The following is a 26985-nucleotide window of genomic DNA, read 5'->3' on the forward strand; positions in this document are numbered from 1 at the left end:
TTCCCTTAGTTCAATCAATACACAGTCATCCTTAATTCCGTGAAAATAGCTTTTCACACATCCATGCACACACTGTCACACACACACATGTAAAACATTGGCAGCAGGTACTTTTAATTTGCTGGAAAATATTTCTAAGAAGTCAAACAGCTCCAGCCCAATGAGCGTGCCCTCCGATTGGCTAGCCAGACCAGTTGAGGGACCTGATTGGTCCCTGATCCTAAGGACCGATAAGAACGGCTATAAAATCCCTGGGTGCAGCTCTTGGGTCCCCAGTTTGTAAAAGCCAGAGGTGCAAGAAGCAGCCACTGCAGCAGCAGCAGCAGCAGCAGCAGCAGCAAGCAGCAGCAAGCAGAAGCAGCAGCAGCATCAGCAGCAACAAAAAAAAAAAATCCTCATCAAATCCTCACCTAGGCTTTCAGTGTATCCAGATCCACATCTTCACTCAAGCCGGGAGAGGGAAAGAGGAAAGGGGGGGAGGAAAAAAAAAACCCAACAACTTAGCGGAAACTTCTCAGAGAATGCTCCAAAACTCAGCAGTGCTTCTGGTGCTGGTGATCAGTGCTTCTGCAACCCATGAGGCGGAGCAGAATGATTCTGTGAGCCCCAGGAAATCCCGGGTGGCAGCTCAGAACTCAGGTAAGCGGCAAACCCAGGACCGGTTTCTCCCCCAAAGAGCTGTCCTCATTTGCCTCTCGCTTTTGCAACTGTGTCTGTGACGGCTGATCTTGATAATAAATGTGCTTCATGCCTGATGGCAATAAACTGCCAGTGTAATCCAATAGCCTTAGGAAGTGGAGCTCCTTTGTTTAATAAATTGCATGCAACTAACGAAGAAGCTGGGCGCTCTGCTGAGGGTATTTCATTGCATAAGCCTAGCCTGATTGCCTGAAATCTGGCACGTACCCTCTTGGGGGAGGGGGGGAAAGGGGGCGGGGGAAAGGCTTGAATGTTGGCATGCTTCAAAGCGCTCTCTATACTTTCTAGAAGCTGAAGCTGGTCTTAAGGTGAGACATGATTTGTCTGATGCTGCCCCCTTCCTTCACCCTTAGGACCCCATAACTGGGCTTCCCTGCCCCTTCAGGCAACACACAGAAAGCTCCCTCTGCAGACAGATTTACAGAACCATAGCCCTCCAGTCTGACAAATCCTGGGCAGATGCAGAGAAAACCCTGCACATCCCACCCCTGACACTGCTCCTTCTCTTCCTCCCAGCTTTCTTGCGCTTCATTCAGCTGCCGGTGCTGCCTGGGGCCAGAGGGACCCTCAAAAAAAAAAAAAAAGAGTATTTGTGAAACGTAGCAGCAGTTCCTTCAAGAGGAAGGTCTCACTCTGGTTCTGACTCCCAGAGCAGTTAATTGTGTATTATCTTGGCCTCCAGAGGAAGGGAGTCCTTAGGAAGCCGGTACTAACACCTCTGCCTTCTGACTCCACTTGTCCGGCCTGCTGCTCTAGCATTACTGCCCCCACTCCCCCAACTGTCAGCAAAGATCGGATCGCAGGTGTCCAAATGCTGCAGACAACGCTCCCCTCCAAAGAGCACAGGTCCCTGCCCAGAGGAGGGCTTTGCTTCACTTCCTTTTGTACTTAGTTGCTATAGAAATGCAGTGATTCACAATTCGAGCTTGCCTAAAACAATAGCAACCCTAATGCATATTAAAACTGCTTAAAGCAAAGTTATAATTTGAACCCGTGGAAATATATAATTAGGGAAATGACTTGTAACATCCCAGAGGCTGCGGGTGGTGGGAGGGGGAGGGGAAGCCTAACCGAACCATGCTTTTGATCTCAGAGGAGAATCCTATGGTATGAAGGCTGCAGATCATTTCTTGCCGAGCTGCTTGCCAGAACACCCCCCTTCTGTAGGAGAGAAATTACTTTTATGGGAGATCTTATCCAGAATGTAGAAAGCCTCATTCAAGTTCTTTGCGGTTTTTCTTCCAGTCTTGCACAAGGGGTGCCTTGCCTTGTTATTCCACACCTGTGTTTCTCTTTTAAAAAAGCAATGGCTTTTAATATGAGAGAGATTATGCATCCTATGGTGGGGGTTGGGATGAAACAGGAATGGACCAGATCCCTTTCTGCCGGTATGAAGGTAAGTTAAAAGCCCTAGATCGGAAGGGTCTCCAGATGAACTCCTGGCAAATTCTTTGCCACCTAGGCTAAAATTCCATTCTTATTACTCTGGAGTGCATTTTCAGGAAGCCAAATGGACTCCCTGGCCCTTCCACTTCCTAAACTTGACCACCAGCCCTTGCCTCCTGCCTTCCCATGCTTTTGGGGCTCTAGGTGATGCCCTTGGATCCTGCAGAGCTGCTTGGAGCGCTGTGCATTCCGCAGCCTCTGGTCTTAACTTCTCCAGCCACCAGAATTGTATGTAATGGGTGAGACCAAGAGGGAAAACTCACGCCCTCTCTCTCCTTTCATGGGCTCTCACTCTCATAAGCAAAAAGATCTGCCTGCCCGAATCTTTCTGCTCCTACCCTCTCTGGATGGGGCTATCCACGGGCCCCCTGGCGGATGTCTAAGTTCTTCCGACCCCATGTCCTTGAATTTGCCACCTTGACCCCTCTGAATCACCCTCATCATCTGACCCAGATTGGGTGGATTTGTCTCTTTTAGCTGAAGTGGTTCGCTGCCTCAACAGTGCTCTGCAGGTTGGCTGCGGGGCTTTTGCATGCCTGGAGAACTCCACCTGTGACACAGATGGGATGTACGACATCTGTAAATCCTTCTTGTACAGCGCTGCTAAATTTGACACTCAGGTAATCAGACCTTGACCCATGCCTCCCATTGGATGCCTGTCTTTAACAGTGTGTTAGACTATTGTTCTTGGGAGCCAGGCTTGTGAGGAAGCTGCGCTGCTTCGCAGCCTCCTCAGTCTACACGCTCAGCTCCAGCGTGTGCATGCGCACACATGCACACACACACACACACACACACACACACACACGGGTGCGATTTTGGCCAGAAAGCCGGTTCTATACAAGACACTTCCCACCCACTCTAATGCACGACTGTACCACGCTGACAGAGGCTGTCTTAAGGGAGGGGTGATGAGCAAAAAAATCTTTGCCTCTTCAAGAGGAAAGAGAAACGTTCTTCTAACAAAGAAGTTCTCCTCACTGTATGACCTAGCACACTGGCTTGTGAGTTATCAAAGTCTCAATCCTAAGAAGACAAAGCCATATTTTGGCTATTTTTAAGCTGCAGGGTGGTGGATTATGGTTCATCTCTCCCCGCCCCCCACCAACCCCCCCACCCCGGCCAGTCTCACTATGTCTATGGAGCTGAATTTTGAAGGTAGTCAAAGAGAGTGGGGACATTTTTTTTATCCTGGTCACGGTGTACAATTTTCTCATTGTGAGGACCTGCAGATGGCCATGAGACAGTGCCAAGGCAAGCCCCCTTAAGTTCCACATATTGTATGCCCTGTCCTCTCTGGTCAGCTCGAGCTAAAGCTTCTCCTCCTACCCCTTGCCTGGCAGGGAAAAGCATTTGTCAAAGAGAGCTTAAAGTGCATCGCCAATGGGGTCACCTCCAAGGTCTTCCTTGCCATTCGGAGGTGCTCCACTTTCCAGAGGATGATTGCTGAGGTGCAAGAGGAGTGCTACAGCAAGCTGAATGTGTGCAGTGTCGCCAAGCGGAACCCCGAAGCCATCACCGAGGTCGTCCAGCTCCCCAATCACTTCTCCAACAGGTACAGAATGAGTCCGCTTTTTTGCAATGGGGCAGGGGGAGGGGGAGAGGCGGGGCGTTGGCAGAGCCAGACACAGAAGGGGGTTAATTGCCACAGTCATGATCTTATTTTAGCTTGCAGCCTTCCCAGCTTTTGCAGGAAAAATATGTTTGTGATTGGTTGTGACAGTTTAAGCAGCCTGGATTTTTTTTTCTCACTGTTATAGGAAAAGTCTTTCCATGCAGCTAATAGAAAGCTTCATCTGCAGCATCCCTGGGTGCATTTTCATTGTCAGTTTCTCACCATAAGCATGAAGGGAATTGGAAGTTTATGGAAACAAGCATTTGAGACATCAAATTTGGCTGAAATTATGGCTATGCACTGTAAAATTGGCCATTATTAAAACGCTGGTCAAATGTCATAATGCAGAATTTTAAATCTGCATGTGTTCTGAGCCGGTCCCATGCTCACACAGGTATTTCAGTAGGTAGCCCAGAGTAAGCCATGTCACTCCACTGGAACTGGGATTTCCTTTGTGAAAAGTGAAATGGCTGGACTAGATGATTCCCATGTTCCCTCCCAGGCTTATATTATTCCTTTCTCTAGTTCAAGATTTCCTGGAATGGTGTTCTGGTGACCGCTCAGTCACATTTTCATCTCAGTATTCTCACATGACCCAAAGCCGCTGAATTAGTCATATCTGAGCCCTGGCCTTCCTGTGCCACTGGCTCACTGTCTTTACCAGCCAGGAGTTAACACCCAGGCTGACATGAAGAGGGCTGACACCCTCATTCTAAGGCCTACAGGGTTTCTCAGCAAGACCTGGGCTTCCCCATCTGTGATCAAGTTAAGAGAGGTGTCCATGGGGCTGGCGTGGAGGTATGGCAGGGGCAGGGAGGGCAGGATGAGTTCAGCCTGCTGTGATGCTCCACAGCCCAAAACTTGACTCCCAGGCCTGAAGCACTAGGATGCTTTGACTCTGCAGCCAAATCTGCAAATACTGACAAAGATCAGTTCTATTGCATGTTACCCAGACCATCTGAGAGCTAACACAGACTTCCCTGATTAATTTTCAAGCCAGGTGCTGCCACCCTTCTTCCAACAGTGGCAACAGCCTGTTCCTCCTGGGGCTGACCAGCAGTTTAGTCATGCACATATATGCAACTTATCAAAAGACAGGAAAAGTAGTTCTTCCTTAGGGAAATGCTAAGACCCCTGACATTAAAACTTTGTAAAATTTCTGATTCACACCTAACTACACATTAAGGCTCTTCAGAACCTCAGGTCAATTTATAAAAATCGGTTGTTCAGTACTCATTGGGTCCTAACTGATTTTCTCAGAACGAGAAAGTCAAATCCACCATTTATCTTAAATGGCCTATCTCTTTAGATTGGCCTCAGTCTTAATATTCTCCTAAGAAGATTCTGGTTACATCTGAAGAAAAAAAAAAAAAAAAAAAAAAACCTGGCTAATTGTCGGAGACTCCCTTCACCATAAGGAAAAAAAAAAAAAAACAGAATTCTTAGTAGACAGGGGCTAGGGACAAAGTATGCATTTGTGTGTCAGCTGGGGCAGGGGGGAAGGGGTACGTTAGCAATGCCATTATTATAAATCTAGATCTTTAAGGATCCTATGGCAATTTGTGACTTACAGTATGGCATGTAACTAATTTTAAGTCAATATGAACCTCTCTATTTCAACTGAGATCATATCTTCCATTATGAAGGGAGAGGTCTTATAGAGAGGATGATCTAGAATCTGGAGTGGTGATCCTAAGTATCTAAGAAGAGACTAATAATAAGAGTTTTTAATGCAGGCTACAGTTCCTTTCAGCTGGGGTCTCCTTTTGTACCACCTTTAGCAAATGGTCACAAGGAGTCTTGTTTTCTCCCTTCTCCACCACAGAGAAATCACACTTATTAGGAAAGTAGGGAAAAGTGGCCATCCCTTGAAGACCAGAATCTTCCATGCAGCTCTTTCTTCAATTATTTCACTTCAACTGGCTAATATTATTCCTGCTCAGAACTGTAGAGATTTCCGGTTCCCTGCTGGGCCTGACTTGCTCTATTTAAGCTCCTCACTCTCCTGAAACATCCTGCTTTCCCAGCCTCTGCCCCACCACAGATACACACTAAGTTGTGCCAGTTGGCACAGAATTGTGAAGGGAAGTAGTTACAGGTTCATTCCACCTTCCTGTGACTTATCTAGCATGAGATTTGGGCCTGGGAGAATCCAAAAGCCTGTGAGTGGACCAAGAGCCAGAACAGGGATGTTTTCCATGACAGAAATCCACTCCGAAGAGAAAGGATAGCTGGATGTCCCCCTGGCTGAATTTGCAAACTGCTCTCTCAACCATGAGGGAAAGCAGGCAAAATTGATCAGACAAGCTGAGCAATGTGAGGCTTGGGAAGAAATCAGACCAATCCAGATCCAGAGTGGGAAAACTGACGAAGCTTCCAGCTCTCTAGGGCATGGATAGGGAACAGGAAACAGAAGAATAATATTGATCAAGGGAAACAAAGGACTATTTATAAACCCTCACACAGAACGTTCCTAGGCAGTATGTGTGTATTTGGGTAAGCATGGCTGAAACAGTAGCTATGGAGAATATCTGATCTTATTCTTTACCAAGAAAAAAAAAAATCAGTGATGGAATTTTCAAAGTGGGAAAAAGAAACATGCTTTTAAAGGTCCTTCCAGGCTGGGTGATCAGAACACTTAGCCCATCAAGTCCCTTCACCCTATAAAGGTGAAGAAAGGAATCTTCCTAAATAGTTCTAAGTCATCCTGCAGAGGATGGTCCTGAAGCAGACCTGCACCATCTTTGTTAAATTAAGAAGGAATATAGATATAGATATAGAATAGATATAGATGATATAGATATATCAAATCCCAGAAACATAGAATGTCATAGCTGGAGATGGTCACAGAGGTTATCTAGACTAAACGCCTCGTCTTACTGATTTAAAGAACAGAGGCCTGGAGAGGGACATGACCCACTGAAGGTCACCCAGTGAGTGAATGACAGGGTTGAGTCTAGAATGCATGTGGCCTTGAGCCAAACCATCTGATTCCTACTTCAAAAATGGCAGTCGGTAAAACCTATAGGAAATATCCACAATCCAAACAGAATAAAAATAGAAAAAAAATAGAATACCAAGGAGAATTGAATAAATGGGCCCGAGGGCAATCAACAATTACATTTGTGTACATTCTCTTCTCAAAGAGAAGGCACATCTTACCAACAGCTATAGTAACATGAACAGTTGGTACAAGATGGTGCTTGGTAAATATGTGACAATTGCCAAGTCAACTTTCGCTCAAGACACAATCTTTTAAATAATCTCACTTGGTGACTTCTAGATAAGAAACGTCTGTCTCATTAATCCACACAATCCCAGAGGTCAGCACCCTTACTGTGTATTACAGCCCTTAATGGAGAGGCACAGGATTAAACTCTCACTCACTCTGGCAAATGATGCTGCCATCATGGCAGTCAGACAGGTTGACAGGTTTCCCAGACTTGGAGGAGCTGCTAATGGAGCCGTGGACATCTTTTATTCCAACAAGCCCTCTTAGCCTACCCTTGTTGGGTTTGCAAAGCTCCATGAGAGAAGCTAAGGGTAGATCTGGGGAGAGTCACTAAGGGTAGTCAAGCTGGCAAGGCGATCATTGAGAAACTCCAACAACAGGTGTCATACCCGGGCAAGCAGAGAAAGCAAGAGGAAAGACAGAAACCCTCACAGAGGGAAAGTAAGTGCTTTGACAAAGTGGGGCCCACGGGACACATGTGGCCTTGAAGAGGCAAGGCTAATGACATGAGCTTAGTTTCCTTACTGGTGTTCACCTTCATCATCCAGGCAAGAGCTTCCAATGTTGAGCTAAGGAAAGACCGTCTTCCACAGTTCATCTGGTGGGGGTTGGAGGGATGGCAATCTCTCATGGACAGTTCTTTCTAGAGGTGGAAGGGTTAACTTCTAAGTTATAAAGTCCTGGTTGGGGGTCAGGAGGGTGAGAGATCAGAAACCTTATTCTCTAAGATCTAATCACCCTGTGAAGTAGACACAGAGATCAAGGGGACCCATGTCCTCACAGAGCCCAAGAGTAAAGAGGTGCCTGGGGATCTATGTGGGTGGGTAGATATCTGAAGCTGTTGGTACAAAGTCGTTTATTCTCAGTTTTTCCAAAACCCTCTTTCTCCCCATTTCCCCATCCAAGTGAGATCTGCTTTGACTCATGTGCTTTATAATTCCAAAGGGTTGGAAAATGTGTTTCTGTGCCAGAGAATCCCAATTTTAACAACAGCTGGATATAATCCTCCCTCGTGGGAGGGGTAGAGCCAGGACTATGTCCGAGACCCAGACAACAGCACTTCTCTTTCGGCCCCCAGCTTCATTCTGCTCACTCACAGAAGGGTGACCGCTCTGCTTCATTACCCGTGTTCCACTCTGTTTACCGTACATCCTTGAAAGGACCTCTCTGGGGGGTTAAGTTATTCTGGAAGGATGTTTGATCCTGTGCTCTGTGAGGTGAGTTAAAAATAAACAGGTTTCTTTTCATGGAAGATCTTGTGGCCCCAGTGACCCGCAGGCTCCTCTGGGGAAAGAGTCTCTCCACATAAATACTGTAGGTCACTGTCATCGGGAGAGTCTCTTATTAGTGAACACAGAGCTAATGGGTTTTGACAAGTGCCACCTCAAAACGGAAGAAACACATCCCAACTCAAATTGGAAAATGCCCTGAACTGTCTCCCCAGTGAATAGGACAAGTAATTCATATGCTGTCCATATCAGACAGTCTGTTTCTGAGCCATAACACTTAGCTGCAGTGTTTGGTTCCCCCCAAAGAACTTACACCTAAGATGAAGGTGATTTATACCAAACACCAGGTTCTTTGGTAAAACTAACCACACCTTCTTCTAATTTCTCTTCCTGGAATCATGACTTATTAGAGAGAATTGTTATTTCTACAACTCCCCATTTAGCCTGTGGCCATAGAATAAATCGACGGATGGACCATGAGCAGGGAGCAGAGCCCTAGGACAGTGGCACATGAGGGTTCCAAAGAATAAGGACGCAAATCCTGCCTTTAGTAAGTTAGCAGTCGAGCAGGGAAAACCAAACCGTCGCCAGCCCATGGAATGCTGACCTGTGTGATGCTAACCTAGAATCCTTAAAATGCTCAAAAAAAGGAAGCGGCCAGCAAAAGCTAGAGCAGTGGGAGAAGGCTTTGGAATTGTTGGAACAGAAACCATCAAGGACCACCAGTCCTTCCATTTCAGGATCCCCATTGCCCGGCATCTGGCCTTCTGACTACAGTGTACCTTTGAAGGAACACTGAGAAAGAGATCAGTCAATGGCCATTAGCAAGGCTAGCTGAGTGATTTGAGTAGAAAACCTGCACAATCCACTGGAGGAGGCAACGGCCTCCTTTAAAAATAGAAATTGAGTCCGAATACATGCTCATGTGCCCATCCACCTGCACACACACCACCCAGCAAAGGGCAGATTGCAAAGATGTATCAAAATACCCGCAAATTCACATGAGTGACTGTTCATGAAACAGTCTCAGCAGGCCTGGGCTCACCTCATTACATTTGACTAAGTCCTGTTTCTACCACTAACCTGTCATATGACCTTAGACAAGTCGCTTCTGCTCTCCTGCCTTTGTTTCTTCTCTGTAAAATGAGACGAAGGGAAAGAACCAAAGGATGATCTCTGTGATCCCGTCCAGCTAGATGATGGGGTGTTTCTAAAACGGTGAGACATCGTGGGCAGCTTGATTGTTCACAAAGTGTGACCTAAGTCTGCCAAGCATTAAACACAAAGACGGGAGCTGTTTCACGTCATGTGGCAACTCCAGGAAGCACATGCACTAAACTAAGAAGACAGCGCATGAAAGTTCGAGGCGAAAGCCATCTTCAGCTGATGAACTATCTGGATTTGCATGGTCTGGCCATCTGGATGGGGGGTTGGGCTGTTGGCCTCACCTGGGCTGAAAGGCCAGGCCTCGCCTTGCCCTCTCTGATTGACTATTTGTCCCCTGTGCTCTCTTTCCCAACACAGATACTATAACAGGCTCGTTCGAAGCCTCCTGGAATGTGACGAAGACACAGTCAGCACCATCAGAGACAGCCTGATGGAGAAAATTGGGCCCAACATGGCCAGCCTCTTTCACATCCTGCAGACGGATCACTGTGCCCAAACGCACCCGCGAGCTGACTTCAACAGGAGGCGCACCAGCGAGCCACAGAAGCTGAAAGTCCTCCTCAGGAACCTCCGAGGTGAGGCGGCCTCTCCCTCCCACATCAAACGCACCTCCCACGAGAGTGCATAAGCAGGGAGAGGTATCCACAGCCTCGCCAGATTAGCATCATTTTAAAGGTGTTCGCACACCGACTTTGAGTGTACTGTGCCTGGTTGGATTTTTTTTTTTTTAAGTAGTTCCTATTTTCTATTCCCCTCCCAGAAAATTGCATGAAACGAGGCTTCTGTAATCAATATCCCAACATTCTGCGATGGCAGCGTTCCCCCCAGACAGATTATGTGTGATCCTCCTGCCTCTAGGCGGGAGAAAGTACCCTCTTCTCTCATATTCCTCCACCATGTCTTTCCCCGGGTCCCCTCAAACTCCTCTCAAACACAAAGCATTCGCATAAGGCCCAGTCATTGTCATTGGAAGCTGTGGAACCCTTTTAGGATGGTTGCCCCAGTAGAGTTAGCTGACGAGAAGCATCTTAATTTAAATGCATGTCTTCAATGCTCATAAAAGTGTTAAATGGAATTCGTGTGATGAATCTGTGCTGGCCATGGACGAATATGAATGTCGTGTTTGAATTCTTGATCTCTCACGAGCTAGTGTCTTACGGTCTTGATCCCTCCGGTGTGTAATTCCCTTTCCAACACATTTACCAAATTGCTCAAGCCTGGCTCTTCCACCGGGCTTTGGGCCTGCATCTTCTTGCATCTAATGAAAAACAAAAAGCTAACATCTTTATGTACTGTAACTGCTCAGAGCTTTAAAAGTATCTTTAACAATTGTCTTAAAACCAGAGAATCTTAAGGTCTAACTGTGGAATATAAATAGCTGAAAACTAATGTACTGTACATAAATTCCAGAGGACTCTGCTTAAACAAAGCAGTATATAATAACTTTATTGCATATAGATTTAGTTTTGTAACTTAGCTTTATTTTTCTTTTCCTGGGAATGGAATAACTATGTCACTTCCAGATATCCACATAAATGCTCCTTGTGGCCTTTTTTATAACTAAGGGGGTAGAAGTAGTTTTATTCAACATCGAAACTTAAGATGGGCCTGTATGAGATAGGAAAAACCAACAGGTTTGTCTGAAGGACCCCAGGTAAAATGTTAATCTCCCAGCCCACCTCAACCCAGAGGCTACTCTTGACTTAGCTCTATCCTGAAACGGCTCTGTCACGTCCAACTGGGAATTACAGAAACCAAAAAGAGCATCCCTTTGGGCTTGGACCACTTACAGTGTGCTAAGGCCTACTCTGTCTTAGGAAGTGGCAGTTCTTGACTCGCCACCTTTCATCGGTGCCCGATCGATCCTCTGGCAAACCGATGATGGTGCGGGAGACTTTCCATGAAATCAGTCAGGAACGAGTCAATCAGCCTTTGGGTCTTCAGTTACGGGGACTTGGGGCTGAGGGGATATAAAGAACCCTGGGCTGTCCAGCCTTAATAGACTCCTCTTACATTTTTGTCCTGTAGCACGCTGCCTGCCAAAGTAGTCCTGGCAGCTGGGCCATCTCTGTAGGATCGCAAAAAAAAAAAAAAAAAAAAAAAAAAAAAAAAAAAAAAAAAAAGGAAAAAAAATGGAAAAAAAATAGAAAAAATAAAAAAAATAAAAAAAATAAAAAAAAAAAAGAAGGAAAGAGGAAAAACAGAGCTGGTGGTTTGATTATTTCTGCCGTGATGTTTACAAGATGGCAACCACCAAAGCCAAATGAGTAACCTATCTATGAACAACAGTAGTTTCTCAGGGTCACTGTCCTTGAACCCAACAGTCCCTTAAGAGCGTCACTGCCCACCAAAGGTCAATGTCAAGGGAGGAAGAGGGAGGAGGGGTAGAACTGTAGGGGCCGCTCCAAACTCACTTCAGTAGAAACTATTGGTGCTTGCCTCTCACTAGGTTAAACTCAAGATCTGACCAAACCGAGTGATAGGGATCCTGGTGGGAGGAGGGAGGGCACATCTCCAGGAAAAAACAAAAAAAAAAAAAAAAAAAGTGAAAAGCAATACAACTTTACCATAAAGCCTTTAAAAGCAGTAACGTGCTGCTCAAGGACCAAGAGCAATCACAGCAGACCCAGCAGCAGCAGCAGCAAGCACAGGAGCTGCTGCCTGTCTCCACACAGCCTCTAAGCGTGCTGACATCAGATTGTTAAGAGCATTTTTATACTCAGAACTGTCCCATCCCCAGGTCCCCAAACATATGGACACTGCCTTAGCCTCTTGGAAATCAGGTAGACCATACGCTAAGTTGACTCTCCACACCCCCCCCACCCTTCCCTTCCTGGTACCCCACTCCCACCCCAGGCAAGGCTGACTTCTCCGAACCAGAAAAGCTACTCAAGTTTGTGTGTCGTGTCCATTTCGCAAACCCACGAAGCCAGGACCCCAATGCGACAAGTAGTTCACGAGTATTCCTAGCAAAATTCTGTCTTACTTCAGTCCAGTAGATTCTCTCTCTCTTTCTCTTTTTTTTTTTTTTTTTTGCTGTGATCTCTTCAAACCGTGGTACCCCCCTTTGCTCCCCACAGTAATTCTTCTATATGTATCTGTAATACATATATCTACACATATGGAAAGAAGCAGTTCTCACGATGTTGCTAGTTTTTTGCTTCTCTTTTCCCCATCCCATCCCACTCCCTCCAACTCCCTTTTAAACTTCCAAAGCTTCGTCTTGTGTTTGCTGCACAGAGTGATTCGGGGGCTGACCTAGACCAGTTTGCATGATTCTCCTATTGTGATTTGGTTGCACTTTAGACATTTTTGTGCCATTATATTTGCATTATGTATTTATAATTTAAATGATATTTAGGTTTTTGGCTGAGTACTGGAATAAACAGTGAGCATATCTGGTATATGTCATTATTTATTGTTAAATTACATTTTTAAGCTCCATGTGCATATAAAGGTTATGAAACATATCATGGTAATGACAGATGCAAGTTATTTTATTTGCTTATTTTTATAATTAAAGATGCCATAGCATAATATGAAGCCTTTGGTGAATTCCTTCTAAGATAAAAAATAATAATAATAAAAATAAAGTGTTACATTTTATTGGTTATTTTTCTCCCCAATGTCTTTCATTGTTATTCTTTGAAAACTTCTTGAATGAGACTTTCGGAACATGAAGTTAACGGCTGATTAATTTCTTTAAAGTTAGATTAAGTGCCAATATATGAATGAATGTAGTTTAAATCAACACTTTTCAAATTTCCTTTTAAGACCATTTGGTGGCTCCCGTGACCCTCACAATAAAATCATATTCCAAACTCCTTGACAAACTTCAAGGAAGCTGTGTGATCCAGACATCACTAAGCTCTCCGGCCTCAAGACTCATCTTTCCCTCCAAGCAATGAGCTCCACACTTAAGAAGTGTGGGAGTCCTGTGGAGGCCTATGCTCTCTCTCCCTTCCAGGCCTTGATTTATTCTATTCTCACTTTCTAGAAGACCTTGTCCTTTACCCTGTGCTCAGACTGGAAGCACCTTTGTTTAACCACCAGTGTGGTCCTGGCACTGCAAAAGCACCCAGAGGCAGGATATCCCCAATACTTGAAACGAATGATTTAGAAGGAGGTCGGGGGGTGGGGTGAGAGGGAGGAACAGAGACAATTAAATCAATGTGACAAGGGAGGCAGATGGCTCTGTGGTGATGAGGATCTTACTCTGGGGTCGGACTTCTGGGATTTGAATTCTGGCTCTGCCACTTATTAACTGCATGATGTCAGATGACTTAATATTGCTATACAGTGGTTTCTTCCTCTGTAAAATGAGGGTAGTGATAACTATCCATAGGGCTGTTAAAAGAAGATAAAATAAGTGAAGTGCTTACATGTCTAATACACTGTTTCGCACTAAGTGGCAGCTATTATCCAGGAGAGGGGTGAGAGCAAAAGGAGGAAACTTCCCATCTTGAAAAAATGGGGAGAGGAGTCACCGCAGAATGACACTTACTGTGTCTTTTTTTTTTTTTTTAAGATTTTCTTTATTTACTCATGAGAGACAGGCAGAGACATAGGCAGAGGGAGAGGCAGGCTCCCTGCGGGGAGCCTGGTGCAGAACTCGATCCCAGGACCCCAGCATGACCTGAGCCAAAGGCAGATGCTCAACTACTGAGCCATCCAGGTACCCCCGTTTATCTGAGTCTTGAGGGATGGTTATAAATTCAGTCACAGAAAAGCGAGGGGTGGGCTTCTATGGCGTCATTTTTTTCAAGGAGACTTCTTACATGTTTTGTTTTTTTAATTAATGTAGATTTTCTCTACATTATAAATTCAGATGGGGACATTTTTCTCAGTATCATCCATTTCTGCCTCCAAACTGCATTTTCCCAAGTTCAGAGGGGCCCAGGACAGCTAACAAATACTTCAAGACTTGTGACTCTAAGGCCAAAAATGTATTGCATTTGCCTTTCTCTGACCAGGCCCAACATAAAGAATACATTGATCTCATTCTGATACTTCATCCTCAGTCTTCTTCTGTCAACATTTATTTGTGCAGAGAGGCTGCTTACTTCACTAATGTGTTTAAGAACTAAGACCTGAGATTTCCTTAAACTGAATGCAAATTCCAGTCCCCGACTCTCTGTGCTCTTGCCCCAAGTGTCTGACACCTTCACACCTGGGTGTTTTCAGCTATGAAAGTACCCCTATGAAACAGGGAAAAGCAATAGGTCCTACCTCTTAGAGGCATGAGCATTATATGACTTATATAAAGTACTTAAGGTGTCTAGCACATAGCAAACTCCCCCACAAACAGTATTTGTTGCACACTCAACAAATGGAACTGTCACTATTTACATGCACACTGTCACCATCATTTAGATTCTACTCCTGCCCCTGACCTGAGTTGTGAGGTCCCACTTGGGTTTCTTTTTCTTTGTTGATTTCTATACATTACTATTTAATCAAGATTTTATGAATTTGGATGATAAACTATTACAACTTACCCAAAATGGCAGATTACAATATATGAACATCTGCATCCCATCACCAAGCTTAAGGAATAAAATAGCATAGATAAGATACTCTCTTGTATATGCCCCCCTGCACCAACACAGTCACATGTTAAGAGCCCCTGCAGTGCCTGGCTGACTCAGTCAGCAGAGCATATGACTCTTGTTCTCAGGGTTGTGAGTTCAAGGCCCATGTTGGGTATAGAGATTACTTTAAAAAATAAAATTTTTAGGGACGCCTGGGTGGCTCAGTGGTTGAGCATCTGCCTTCAGCTCAGAGCGTGATCCCAAGGTCCCAGGATTGAGTCCCGTATCTGGCTCCCTGCGAGGAGCCTGCTTCTCCCTCTGTCTATGTCTCTGTGTTTCTCATAAATAAATAAATAAAATCTTTGAAAAAAATAAAGAGTCCATGATTAAAGGGATAGAATTTCTCAAATCATTAAAATATACTTAAAATTTTCTTAAGTTCTATCAGCCTTTCAAAAATGGAGTTTAAAAGGTCATGGGACTGTCTGCGAATCTGTCGAATAAGAGAAAGAACAAATCAGATTGTTCCTCCCAGGGGACCTACATGGACGCAATAAGAGCTATCAGCATAGCTCCAGAATCAGTGTTCTCAGACTTACTGCACATACAAGTCACCTGGGAACCTTATTAAAATGACTCTGTCCTTCTAAGTGATGCCCAAGAGTCTGCACTTCTAACATGCTCCCAGGTGATGTTGATGCTCCACCAAGGATGCTTTGAGTGGCAAGTCCCCAACTGTTTCAATAAAACAGGGTCAGTTCCTCAATTTGAGGAACCACAGAGCCATCACAAGGATGTTGCTGAAGTGCAAGCATGATCATTCCACGTCCCTGCTTTGGTAGCTCCCCATTGCCTAGAGGACAACAAATGAGCATTTTGACTCCAAATTGAAGCCTTTCAAAATCTGGGCCCTTTTTTTCAACATGCGCCCTAGATTCTCCTGGTGCTAACTTCTGAATATTTCCCAAGACACCATTACTTTTTCTCCTAATTATCTTCACATATTACTTCACACATATCATTCCTTCTCATGAATATTCTTCTCCCCAAACTCCTTTTCATTGGCCCAAAGCCCATGTCACCTGGGAAGCCTTCCCCAGCATAGCCACGCTATGTAACAGAATGCTTACAAAGAGAGAAGACTTAGTCATCCTTGGTTCCGGTACTTAACACAAAGAGGGCACGCACTAAGCATTTGTGAGTCAAGGAAGGAAGGAAGGAAGGAAGGAAGGAAGGAAGGAAGGAAGGAAGGAAGGAAGGAAGGAAGGAAGGAAATCTTTCTATTACCCACCAACTAATCTATGACTTACCCTCGGTAGAATTCTGAGCCTTAGCAGCAATAGCTGGGTATGCTGGGACATGCAGGGTGTGTTGCCACAGTGAGTAGACAAATTAATTCCAGGTGCCATTTGGGTATCTTTAGTCTGCCAGCTTATAACAACACCACATACCTCTATTTCTTTCCAGCACTAGCCCTGATAAAAGTTTACACTTGCTGTTACTTTATCCTGGTAACCTGAGCAACAAAAGACTCATCCACAAACATGTTTAAAGATTTGCTAACTTTGTGCAAGGCATCAAACTAAAGAGCTAGAATACAGAAGGAATATGACCATCTGCAAGACCAACCACAACATGTTTTCTTATATCTTTATTTTGTCATATAGTTATTCCTACAATACCCCTCAGTTCACTAATTCTTCTTCCCTACACTCAAGCTCTGCCCTGAACTGAATTTCCCATGGCCCTTTGATATCTTGAGTGCCAGAGTGAGACATTGGCTTAGCCCACCCCACCACTCTATTGTAAAGTCTGAAAAGCAATACACATTATTCCACTTTTCAAATAACTAGCCAAAGCCTAATTATTGAATAACTAATCAGATGAGTACCTTTGTGCTACCTGACATGGTACCTGGAGGCAGCACACAGCAGGCTAGGCGGAGAACTCACTAATTCAGACCTCTGCTTGCCAATGAAATTCATCCCTGCTCCCCACTCTATAATAAGGGATTTGTGGCTTCCAGTTGAGGACAGAATGCTATTTTCAACTCCAGCACAATTAAATCACATTGCAAGTATACTCTGCTTTAGTAAAACCAGATACAGTATATGTCCCAAAGAGACTGTCAGTGTTTCCAACATTTGGTCAAAAATCTTGGAACCAATTCCAATGACAGCCTTCTCATCTGCCTTGGGATTTCCTAGAAACACAATCAGTCCAGGCCATGGCTCACTCCCTCCACACTGGCCTGAGCTCCTCTCCTCCACATCCCTATCCATCAGGAACTTCTAGGACTATTTGGAAAGCCTGCACCTTGCTAATCCCTTCATGCCTCTTACCTGGTCATCCAAAGTCACCACTCAAGATCTAAGTGCCCCCCTCCACCAAATCTAGCCTCTCTCATCCACATTTTCTTTTTTTTTTTCCAAAATGTTTAATAGTATATAATACAGATGAATTTCAGGTTTAAAAGATAATCAAGTCAACTTTTAAAAATACATATAACTCTCTCATTGAATGGCTGCACATTTTTTAATGCTTCATGCCCCTCCTCCCAGAATCAACTTCTGACTACTATCCTCCTTCCAAAATTTGCCCTTACCCTCCAGGGTAAATATCTTCACCTTCTCTTTTAATTTCAGTTTTTAACTGAAACTCTTTCAGTTTCTCATCAGAGACCCAGTTCCTCAAAAAACATTGTCCCCTGCCATCTTCCCAAATAGTTACTCTTCCAAATCTCAAGACTGATGAGTAGGCCCCAATGGCTACTTTCTCTCAGTGCTGTTCCAGACTGACTCTGCCACTGTTCTATAAAACTTCTGACCAACTGAGGCTTAAGCTGCTATGTTCTGAATGTTTGTGTCTCCCTCAAAATTCGCATGCTGAAATCTTAACTCCTAATGTGGTAGTATTAGGAGGTGGAGCCTTTGGAAGAGAACTAGGGTAGAGACCTTGCCAATGGGATTAGCGTCCATACAGAAGAGACCTGAAAGAGTCTGCTCACCCCTTCTACCATGTGAGTATATAGTGAGAAGACAGTCATCCACGCACAGAAGTAGACCCCTCACCAGACATCAAATCTGCCATCATCGTGATCTTGAACTTTCAGCCCCCAGAACTATGAGAAATAAATTTCTGACACCCTGTCTCTGGTACTCTGTTACAGCAGTCCCGAAGAGCTGAGATAGGCTATCTGGCTTCCCTACATGCCTCTTCTCTTTGTCACTGTTACCCAGGTCAAGTATACTTTGAAATGATATTAAAAGGAACTGCCTCTAAAAAAAAAAAAAATAAAATAAAAAAAATAAAAGGAACTGCCTCTAACTATGGATGATATTGGTGACAGGCTCATGATTGTCCTTTTCACTCTCAAGTCACATCACCAGTCTGGATAAATTCAATATTCATGAGAATGCTTCATCCAGTGCTCAAACTCTGAGTCCTTTCTCAGCTCCACCTCATATCCAAACTCTGAAATCAGGAGGTACACACCAGTCACACCAGTATGACTGTGGTTCACTCTGATCGGTCATTGTCATACCAAAATAGATTGAATGTCACCCTTTTCTGACACTAATATAGTTCCGAAACCTTAAGTCAAAAACCTCCCCTTCTGACTGCAGCATCCTTCCCTTATGGCTCTCCTATTCATTTATTTGCACTACATCAGTTCTTTAGCCTTCCTCTGACCTCAGGCCCTTGACCTTTCTACATTCTCCTGATCTTTCAACTCCTATTCTATCCTCACCCTCTCCCCACTCAGCCTTCTGCACATGGTGAGTCACTTCAACCATGCAATTGCTTTGCCCTCAAATAGCTTGTCCCATCAATTTCTGTCACGCTCAACTGGAAAAATCCCAACCCTCAGCTAGAGAAGAAAATCATAAAGCCATGCACAAGCTCGGTGTCACTTAAAATTGATCAGCTTCCAGCTTGACAAGACCGTCAATGCTACCTGTGAATCTTCTTATCCATCCCTGCTCAGCTCTGTAACAGTGATGAACACATTCTCCAGTCCCACCCAACCACCTCTCTACTAATGCCCAGCAGCAAATCTTGCCTCCCACTGCACAGACAAAATAGAAACCACCACGTGAGAAGTCCTTCAATTCTCCACCAGAGTCATCCACACCTATCCTTTTATATATTTCCTGCCACAAAAAGTCCAGAATCTCTCTTTCTGTCTCAGAATCATGAATCCACCTGAGGTCTCAATCCCAACCATTCCCCGCCCCCATGCAAGATCCCTGGCCTTCAGGTCCTCCTCTCCCTCCTCCATCAGCAGCCTCCCCCTTTATGCCTCCCTCCTCTCAGCACTGTCTCTTCTTTCAGCTCTCTCTCTCTCTCTCTCTCTCTCTCTCTCTCTCTCTCTCTCGTAACCACACCATCTTCTTTAAAGAGATGTCTGCATTCATTTCCATTTCCTCACCTCCTATTCACTTTTTAATTCTTTAGAATCTGGCATCCACCTCCACTGAAAGGACTCTAAACTAGGTCAAAATATCTCTCGTTGCTAAATCCAAAAATCCTTATCTTATGTGATTCATCTGCTCCATTTGGCACTGATAAACATTCTGTCCTCCGTTAAAAGGCCCTCCATGACAATGCTTCTCAGTCTCCACTTCCTCTTCCCACCCCTGAGATGATGGAATTGTGCAGTGTTCTATGCTGGCCCTTCTTTTCTTTTCGGTCTACATACTCTCCTTTGGTACTATATCTACTCACATACCTCAGTTCCATTTCTATGTTAATAACCCCAAAGCAGCATTTCTCTTGAAAATGATCCACATCTCCAATACATATCCAACTGGATATTTCCTCTCTGATATAAGATAGCCACTCAAAACACATCAAAACTGAATTCTCCAAACTTCTTTCATTATGAAAGACTTGCTCCTTATCCATCTTCCATCTCTATCCAACTGAACACTGTCTTCTACTCATGCTCCCTTGTCTTCTTAGCAAATAGATTTCCTCCTAATTGTCCTTCTAATCTCCCTACTTATCCACATGTACATTACTACTATCTTGACTTAGGTCTCATTCTCAAAAGCCTCCTAAATTCTCTCTCTGCTTTCAGGAATGCCCTGCCTTTGCCCCCAGATACATTCCTCCTTTGGGGACAGTAGACTCTTTGCAGAGAGTAAATCTGATTCTGTCACTCAACTGCTTAGAAACCAGCAATGGCAACTCTCAAACATCAGAAAAAGATGAACATTGTACACACTGAATATAACATAAAATGCTACATAATCTAGCCACTTCTTGCTTTCTAGACTATATCTTGCCAACCAAGTCAAATCCATCTTACACCTCTCACTGTGAGTTCCAGCCTTGTATGTAGTATGTGAAATTTCATGCATTCACCTTGCTCTCCTTGACCTTTGTTAATATCATTGTATCAACAATACAATTTCACTTTGTTAGTACTGTTCCATCTTATTCTCTCTGTCTCTGTCTCTCTCTCTCTCTCTCTCACACACACACACACACACACACACACTTCCATACCTAGCTAACTGCTATCCATCCTCTGGAACTCCATGAAGTCATTCTTTACTCCAAGAAGCCTTATGTATGACTACCTAAGACAGAGGTAGCTACTCTTTCTGTTGCTTCCAAAGCTTCTTGTGCTTACTTCCTTATTGGAGAATTTAAAATGCCTATGGACTTGTTTTGCTTCCCTCATTAGCTATATGCTATTTGAGAACTAGGTCAGAATCTTTTTTTCAAAATTATATGCCCACTGTCTAGCACAGTATCTGGCATTAACAGGTACTTTTGTTGAACTTAATTGAATATGAATGTGGCATAGTTAAATTAATTAAAAAGTGATCATTCTCTTTCCAGATTTTTTTTTATCAAGGCAACGTTTTATTTTTTTTAAATTTATCCATGTATTTGTTTCTAATTATTACAAATCTGAATGCCCAGAAGAAAACACAGTACATTTGACTTCATAAAAATAAAGACTTTGCTGCACACAAATACAAAATCATCATAAAAGATAAATGACAAATAAGACAAGTATTGACAACTTATAAAAAAAGAATGCTTTACTTTCTACAGAAAGAAGTGGTTTGAGTCAATTATAGAGAGATGAACAATCCTATGGAGATGAAGGATAGAACATGAACACACAGCTATCAGGTTTTGTATCACAGTTTTGTATAAGCTTACAAAAAAAATTATTTATCATTAAATAAATGCAAATAAAAATAAAAAGAAATACCTCAGCAAATCTATAAAATGCAAAATGTTTAAATGTTGGATACCACTCACAGTAAAGGGATTGTGAGGGAACACAATCAGTGGCGTATACTAGAGGCAGATTTCCCAGCTTGTGAGAAATTTTTTTTTTCCCTTTGTAATTTCTTTTTTTTTTAATTTATTTTTTATTGGTGTTCAATTTACCAACATACAGAATAACCCCCAGTGCCCGTCACCCAATCACTCCCACTCCCCGCCCTCCTCCCCTTCTACCACCCCTAGTTCGTTTCCCAGAGTTAGCAGTCTTTACGTTCTGTCTCCCTTTCTGATATTTCCCACACATTTCTTCTCCCTTCCCTTATATTCCCTTTCACTATTATTTATATTCCCCACATGAATGAGAACATATAATGTTTGTCCTTCTCCGACTGACTTACTTCACTCAGCATAATACCCTCCAGTCTTTCCAGATTTTGTTCCTTACAAAAGCAAGACACATGTGAGACACACAAATTGCTCTTAGCATCTATAGTCATAAATACTCCAATAGGAAAAGCGGCAAAAGAAACGAAAGCAAATTCCAAAAGAATAGATACAATGAGCCTTTAAAGATGAAAAAGATCTGTACCTTTGCACCTATATTTTGTTAATAATTTCTAATGTTGATTAGTGTTTGAAAAAAATAAAACTCTCAAACACTACTGACAGGAATATAAAACAGTGCCTTTTAGGGGATTTTTTTTAATATCTGTACAGTGTCTTAAAGTTTATGCCTTTAAACTAGAAATTCCACAGACAGAAATGTAGTATAAGAAAATGTAGTGCAAGAAAATATACATATGTGACACTTTACTGTGGAGATATTAATCACAAAAACCTTTCTGTTACCAAATAAAAATAATCTCTATATGCAATAAGACATTGAGTAAGGGAATTGTAATGAAATAATATTTAGTCATTAAAAGGGATAAAAAACATATTTACAGTCATAGGAAAAGATTCAAAATATATAAGTGATAAGAGAAGCCTGGGTGGCTCAGCTGTTGAGCCTCTGCCATCAGCTCAGGACATGCTCCCGAAGTCCCGAGATAGAGTCCCACATTGGGCTCCCTGCATGGAACCTGTTTCTCTCTCTGCCTATATCTCTGACTCTCTCTTTCTGTGTCTTTCATGAATAAATAAATAAAATCTTTAAAGAAAAAAATATATATGTGTGTGTGTGATAAAAAAAACCTCAGCAAAATATATGTACATTGTGATCTCATTTTTGTATGTGTATATGAACCCATATACATATATGCATATATGTGGCTAGAAGTTACATAATAAAATATTGATAGTAATTGTTATTGTTTAAAGAGTTGCTTGCCATTTTGGCTTTGGCTTTTGCAGTGTGGGCTTTGTGTGTGTGTGGTTTTTTTTTTTTGGCACTTCTACATGTGCTATTTTTATAACAAGACAAAAATAAAACTTTAAAGAATCAAAATTGAAAAATAGGCCTTAAACAAATCAATCACTTCTTGCTGTAAAATGAAACTATTTTGACCTTAAAGTAGCCAAAATATTAATACCATGGTCTTGCCATCTGTATCTATATAAATGTCCTCTTTAAAATAGTAAACCTTTGTCATACTTGACTGACAGCTGTTCACATATACATCCAACGATTTTGATATTGAAGAGATGTGTCTGTTCCAAGAAAACTGCTGAATCACACAATGCAAGGTCAAGGCAATTCGTATATCATGCAACATCATCACCCAGCTCATAATAAGTGCCAGTCTCTGGATTCATCATGGTCCAGGACTGATGAGCCCCTTCACTCCTACAAAATAATAACAGCTCAAAAATTTGTCCAGTGTTTTTAATGAATAAAAAAACACTTCCTACCAGGGTACAAATTTGTTGTTCCCTTCCGTATGTTCATGAAGCCATCGGGAGGACAAATACTTTGCGCTGTTTTCCCAAGTGGAAAAATAAATTCACACCCAATCTTTGCCCCCTCATCACTCAAGAGAGTGAGGCTGTGTGACCAAGATGACCATTCGTAGGGAAGAGCTTCTACCTAAGCTCGGGAACCAAAGCAAAACCAACTGTCTCGCTTTTGAGCAAATCCATTCCTCAGTCCTCATTATTCTATTGAATAACGAAGTATCTTAATATTCTAATGAACTAAAATCCCTGGCAGGGAAGTAGCAGACCTGGAAGTCAAGTTACAGGACTCATAGTCACTCGGTGACAAATTTGGTGACAAGAAACAAAGAATGGAGGTCTCCAATCCCCAAATCGGAGCAGATGCTTTGACAAGTGACTTATGAGGTCCATGAAGAAGGACACAGGGAATCTGCATATCTCATGAAATCTGGGCTAGAAGGTCACCACACCCAAAAAGACCACTCCTACTCTAACTACCACCACCTCACCCATCTTTCAAGAATATTTCATCTCTAATAAGAAGAAATAAAATGGTCAGCCTGGGGCTCAGTGCAAAGAAAGAGAATTAGCTACTGTGCCTCGCTGTAGAGCTTCTGGCAGCTGCAGTAAAGCCCGCATTCCCAGTCCTGCTTCACTTCGCCTTTCCTGCGAGAGCCCAGCATTGCCAGCACACGCTCCTGGCCTCAGGCTCGGGCTGTGGCGTTAGCGTGTAATCCTCAGTCCAACTTCTCCCGAACCCTATGACCCTCCTTGGCAAGTCCTCCTGGGTTCCAAAGAAAGCCAATCCTCGCCATCTCCACCATCTAGTTCCTTCTCTAGCTTTCTGCCCCCTTCTTTGTTCTCCTGCAGATCAACACGTTACATAACTTAACGGGGTTCTGAATCTTGTCTGGACAATGGCACACTCAGTATACTCAGATAGTAGAAATGATTTCCCTGTAAAATAAATTCATGGGACCATTTAACAGAGTAGCTGCAGGGGCCTGGCTGAGAGCTGGCGTCTCCCGCTGCCAAAACCTAGTTTCCCTTTATCTTTCCTTTTGTTCCACTTTCTTTTCATTTAAGGTTAATGTGGCTGGGCTTTTCAAAACAGGTGACTCTAGCTATGTTAATAAAGCAAGGTGTGATAGCATCTTCCATGACTTCACATGTCAAACACTAAGGAGAAGAGGGGAAAGTACTTTTAAATGACCACATCCTCCTAATAACATTCCAAGGGAGAGACCGCTTATCTTGATTTTAATTTTTCAGTCTCCTTTCATCTCTTCCTCCAAAAGTATGGCTGAGAGAAAGATCACCCATGAAGCATTTATCGGAAAGACATTAGCATTTGTGGGAGCCAGCTGGAGCATGGGGCAGATCGAGGGCAGGGACTGGAGGGGGAGAAGTGACAATGGTACCTGATGAGAATACACTTTCTATTCTGTAAGGCCAGGCATCATTTTTAAACACAGACTTGAACAAATTCAAATATTAAAGTTATTTGAACAAAGCCTGGCCTGAAATTCACCTCTGAATTTCCTCTGAAGAAAGAGCTAATCAAGCAAAATGTTTAGGACAGACAAACTTAGAGAGAGAATGTTTAACTTATTTAGAAAATTAAATTGTTTTCAGTCCCCAAAGAAGCTCTGATTTACAACAATCATTCTTACCTAGTGTTTAAACTTGTGGCTTTAAGTCTCTGTTGGCCAACATGACAGCATCACCCTTTATGTGAAAACCAGACTTCAGAAATTTCAGCATTGGTCAGTGTGGCCCAGAGTGAATGATCCATGAACCACCTGTATCAGAAGCACCTGGTATCCTAGGCAGGTCTAGGCCCCATTCCCCCTTAGTTTACATTACCCCAACCCCTTTTCTAACCTTCTGAATCAGAATCTCCTCAAGGTTTTAGTCTGGATTCCAGAAGCCCTTCCAGAAAGGTTTTTCTGGCAGCAGGGATGGGTATATTTGGTCAGGCAGGATTTGACCTCTAAATGGCCTCTATGCAAGGAATCAGCTAAAGACAGAATTGAAGAATCCTGGACATCCAGTACTTGAGACCCAACTATTGATACCTGCACATTGACCAACAGCACTTGCACTTACTAAAGAGAAACTATGGAACCCAATGAGGCTTCTAGATCAAATATAAGGGAAGAAGTTAGGAATCAAAGACCAGAAACAATGACTGCATCTTGTTAGTAGGGGTTCAAGTCTCAAGATGGAAATCCTGAAACAATGATCAAAACCCAGTGGCAAAGCAGGTGATCAATAAATATGAAAGAGCTGTAGTTAGCAGCAAGATGGATATGGTGGTGTGCTACGGTGTTCTGAGGAGGGGGCATGCCTAAGGCAACTCGGTCCTTAAACTGGGACAAGACGCATCTGCACAAGCACACAAGCACATCTGATTAACAAGAACAAATGAATCTAATTAAGAGCCCAAACTACTCCCAACACCAAGTCTTCCTGAAAGTGTACTACAGGAGTTTCCATAACAATGCTTTGTGTTAAATGTACAATGCCACCGATGGCTACAATTCATCATCACAGGGAAAGAGGACAGGGACACAGGCGCTTGGGAGGGGAAGGAGCTGACATCACATTATATCCCCAGGCCAAGTTTTAACAAGGGCAAGGTAACTCATCATTAGCCCCGTGTGCAAGTTCCAGCAATCCAAACACTCAAGCCCGGGCCCAGGGGAACAGGCACATCTGTAGAGGAAGTACTCTCATTGCTCAGTGTTGAGCAATTGGCCAAGCAAGAGGTTACAGCAGAAGCCGGAGCTCTTCCCTCTCTGTGGCTTTCTCCAGCCTTCTCAGTAAACCAGCATTGCAGGCAGCATGAAGTGACATAAAATTCACATGCCCTGAGAACCTACGGGGGGCATCACACTAGCATATCACTTAATAGACCCAATAACACCAGGAAATAAGTCTTGTTAGCCCCATTTTACAGATAAGAAAGCCAAGATACAGAAAAGATAAGGCATCTGCTCAAGAACCTTTCTGACAACTTTTCTTTATTTTTTCTTTTGCCTTTGAAAAAATATGGAACACTTCACGAGTTTGCATGTCATCCTTGTGCAGAGGCCATGCTAATCTCTGTATCATTCCAATTTTAGTATATGTGCTGCCGAAGTGAGTGCTCTGACAATTTTTCATGCTCAAAACACTTGTCATAAAAAAAAACACTTGTAAAAAAAAAAAAAAAAAAACACTTGTCATACATTTTTTCAGAAGCTGCTTCCTTTATTGTAAAAAGCAAATTATATGGCGATCTCATTGCTTTTATGATAAAGAAGGCCTTTAGAAGTTAGATACACATATGCGTATATAAACATGCACCACCATAGCCTCCATCTTGTATTTAGTTTGTGGAAAGAAAAAAGAATTTCCTGTGGATTTTTTTAAGTGCCCCTCTCTTGTTTGACCCAAACTCTGCAAGGAAACCACTGTGATTAAAACATGCATAAAGCCTCCGTAAGTACCAGAACCCACTCATACTTTGAATCCAGTACTGTCCAACACCAAACAATGCTTTTCCTATGACACCATGCCACACTGCTGCACTCCTGGTTCCTCCCCAACTCTCTCCACTCATTGGGATGTTACCCAAACTTCAAGACTCAGTTCAAGTTCCTACCTTCTACAGAAGACCTTGTGTGAGCCATCAGTCTGTGCTACCCCTTTCTTCTCACTTTAGGGCAGGAAGGGACAGACTAAGCAGTCAGCACCAAGACAGGTGTTTAAGGGCAAATTCAGAGATGGTGCAAGGGTAGGCTGCAAGCAAACTAGGAAAGGGGAATCAAAACATAGTGAAAGCAGCCAAAATAGAATAGGACTGATTGGTCCCAAGTCTAACTAGCAGGCAAGGCAACAAAAGTCATAAAGCTTTGCAGAAAATATTGAGGAGGAAAAGTCCATGAGTCAACC

General features: G+C 43.2%; 1 protein-coding gene and 1 non-coding gene across 2 annotated transcripts; one reads left to right on the top strand and one right to left on the bottom strand.

Moving 5' to 3' along the window:
* Positions 1-280: 280 nt before the first annotated feature.
* Positions 281-11740, top strand: STC1 (stanniocalcin 1). Its single transcript, XM_072796247.1, has 4 exons — positions 281-639; positions 2623-2765; positions 3489-3700; positions 9746-11740. The coding sequence occupies exons 1-4, from the start codon at positions 522-524 to the stop codon at positions 10014-10016; spliced, it is 744 nt and encodes a 247-aa protein (XP_072652348.1). The 5' UTR covers positions 281-521; the 3' UTR covers positions 10017-11740.
* A 14354-nt stretch (positions 11741-26094) lies between these two features.
* LOC140616673 (U6 spliceosomal RNA) lies at positions 26095-26198 on the bottom strand. Its single transcript, XR_012017079.1, has one exon. It is a non-coding gene; the product is annotated as a U6 spliceosomal RNA (small nuclear RNA).
* Between the last annotated feature and the right edge of the window lie 787 nt (positions 26199-26985).

Source organism: Canis lupus, chromosome 24 (genome assembly GCF_048164855.1).
Source record: "Canis lupus baileyi chromosome 24, mCanLup2.hap1, whole genome shotgun sequence".
Taxonomy (NCBI): Eukaryota; Metazoa; Chordata; class Mammalia; order Carnivora; family Canidae; genus Canis; species Canis lupus.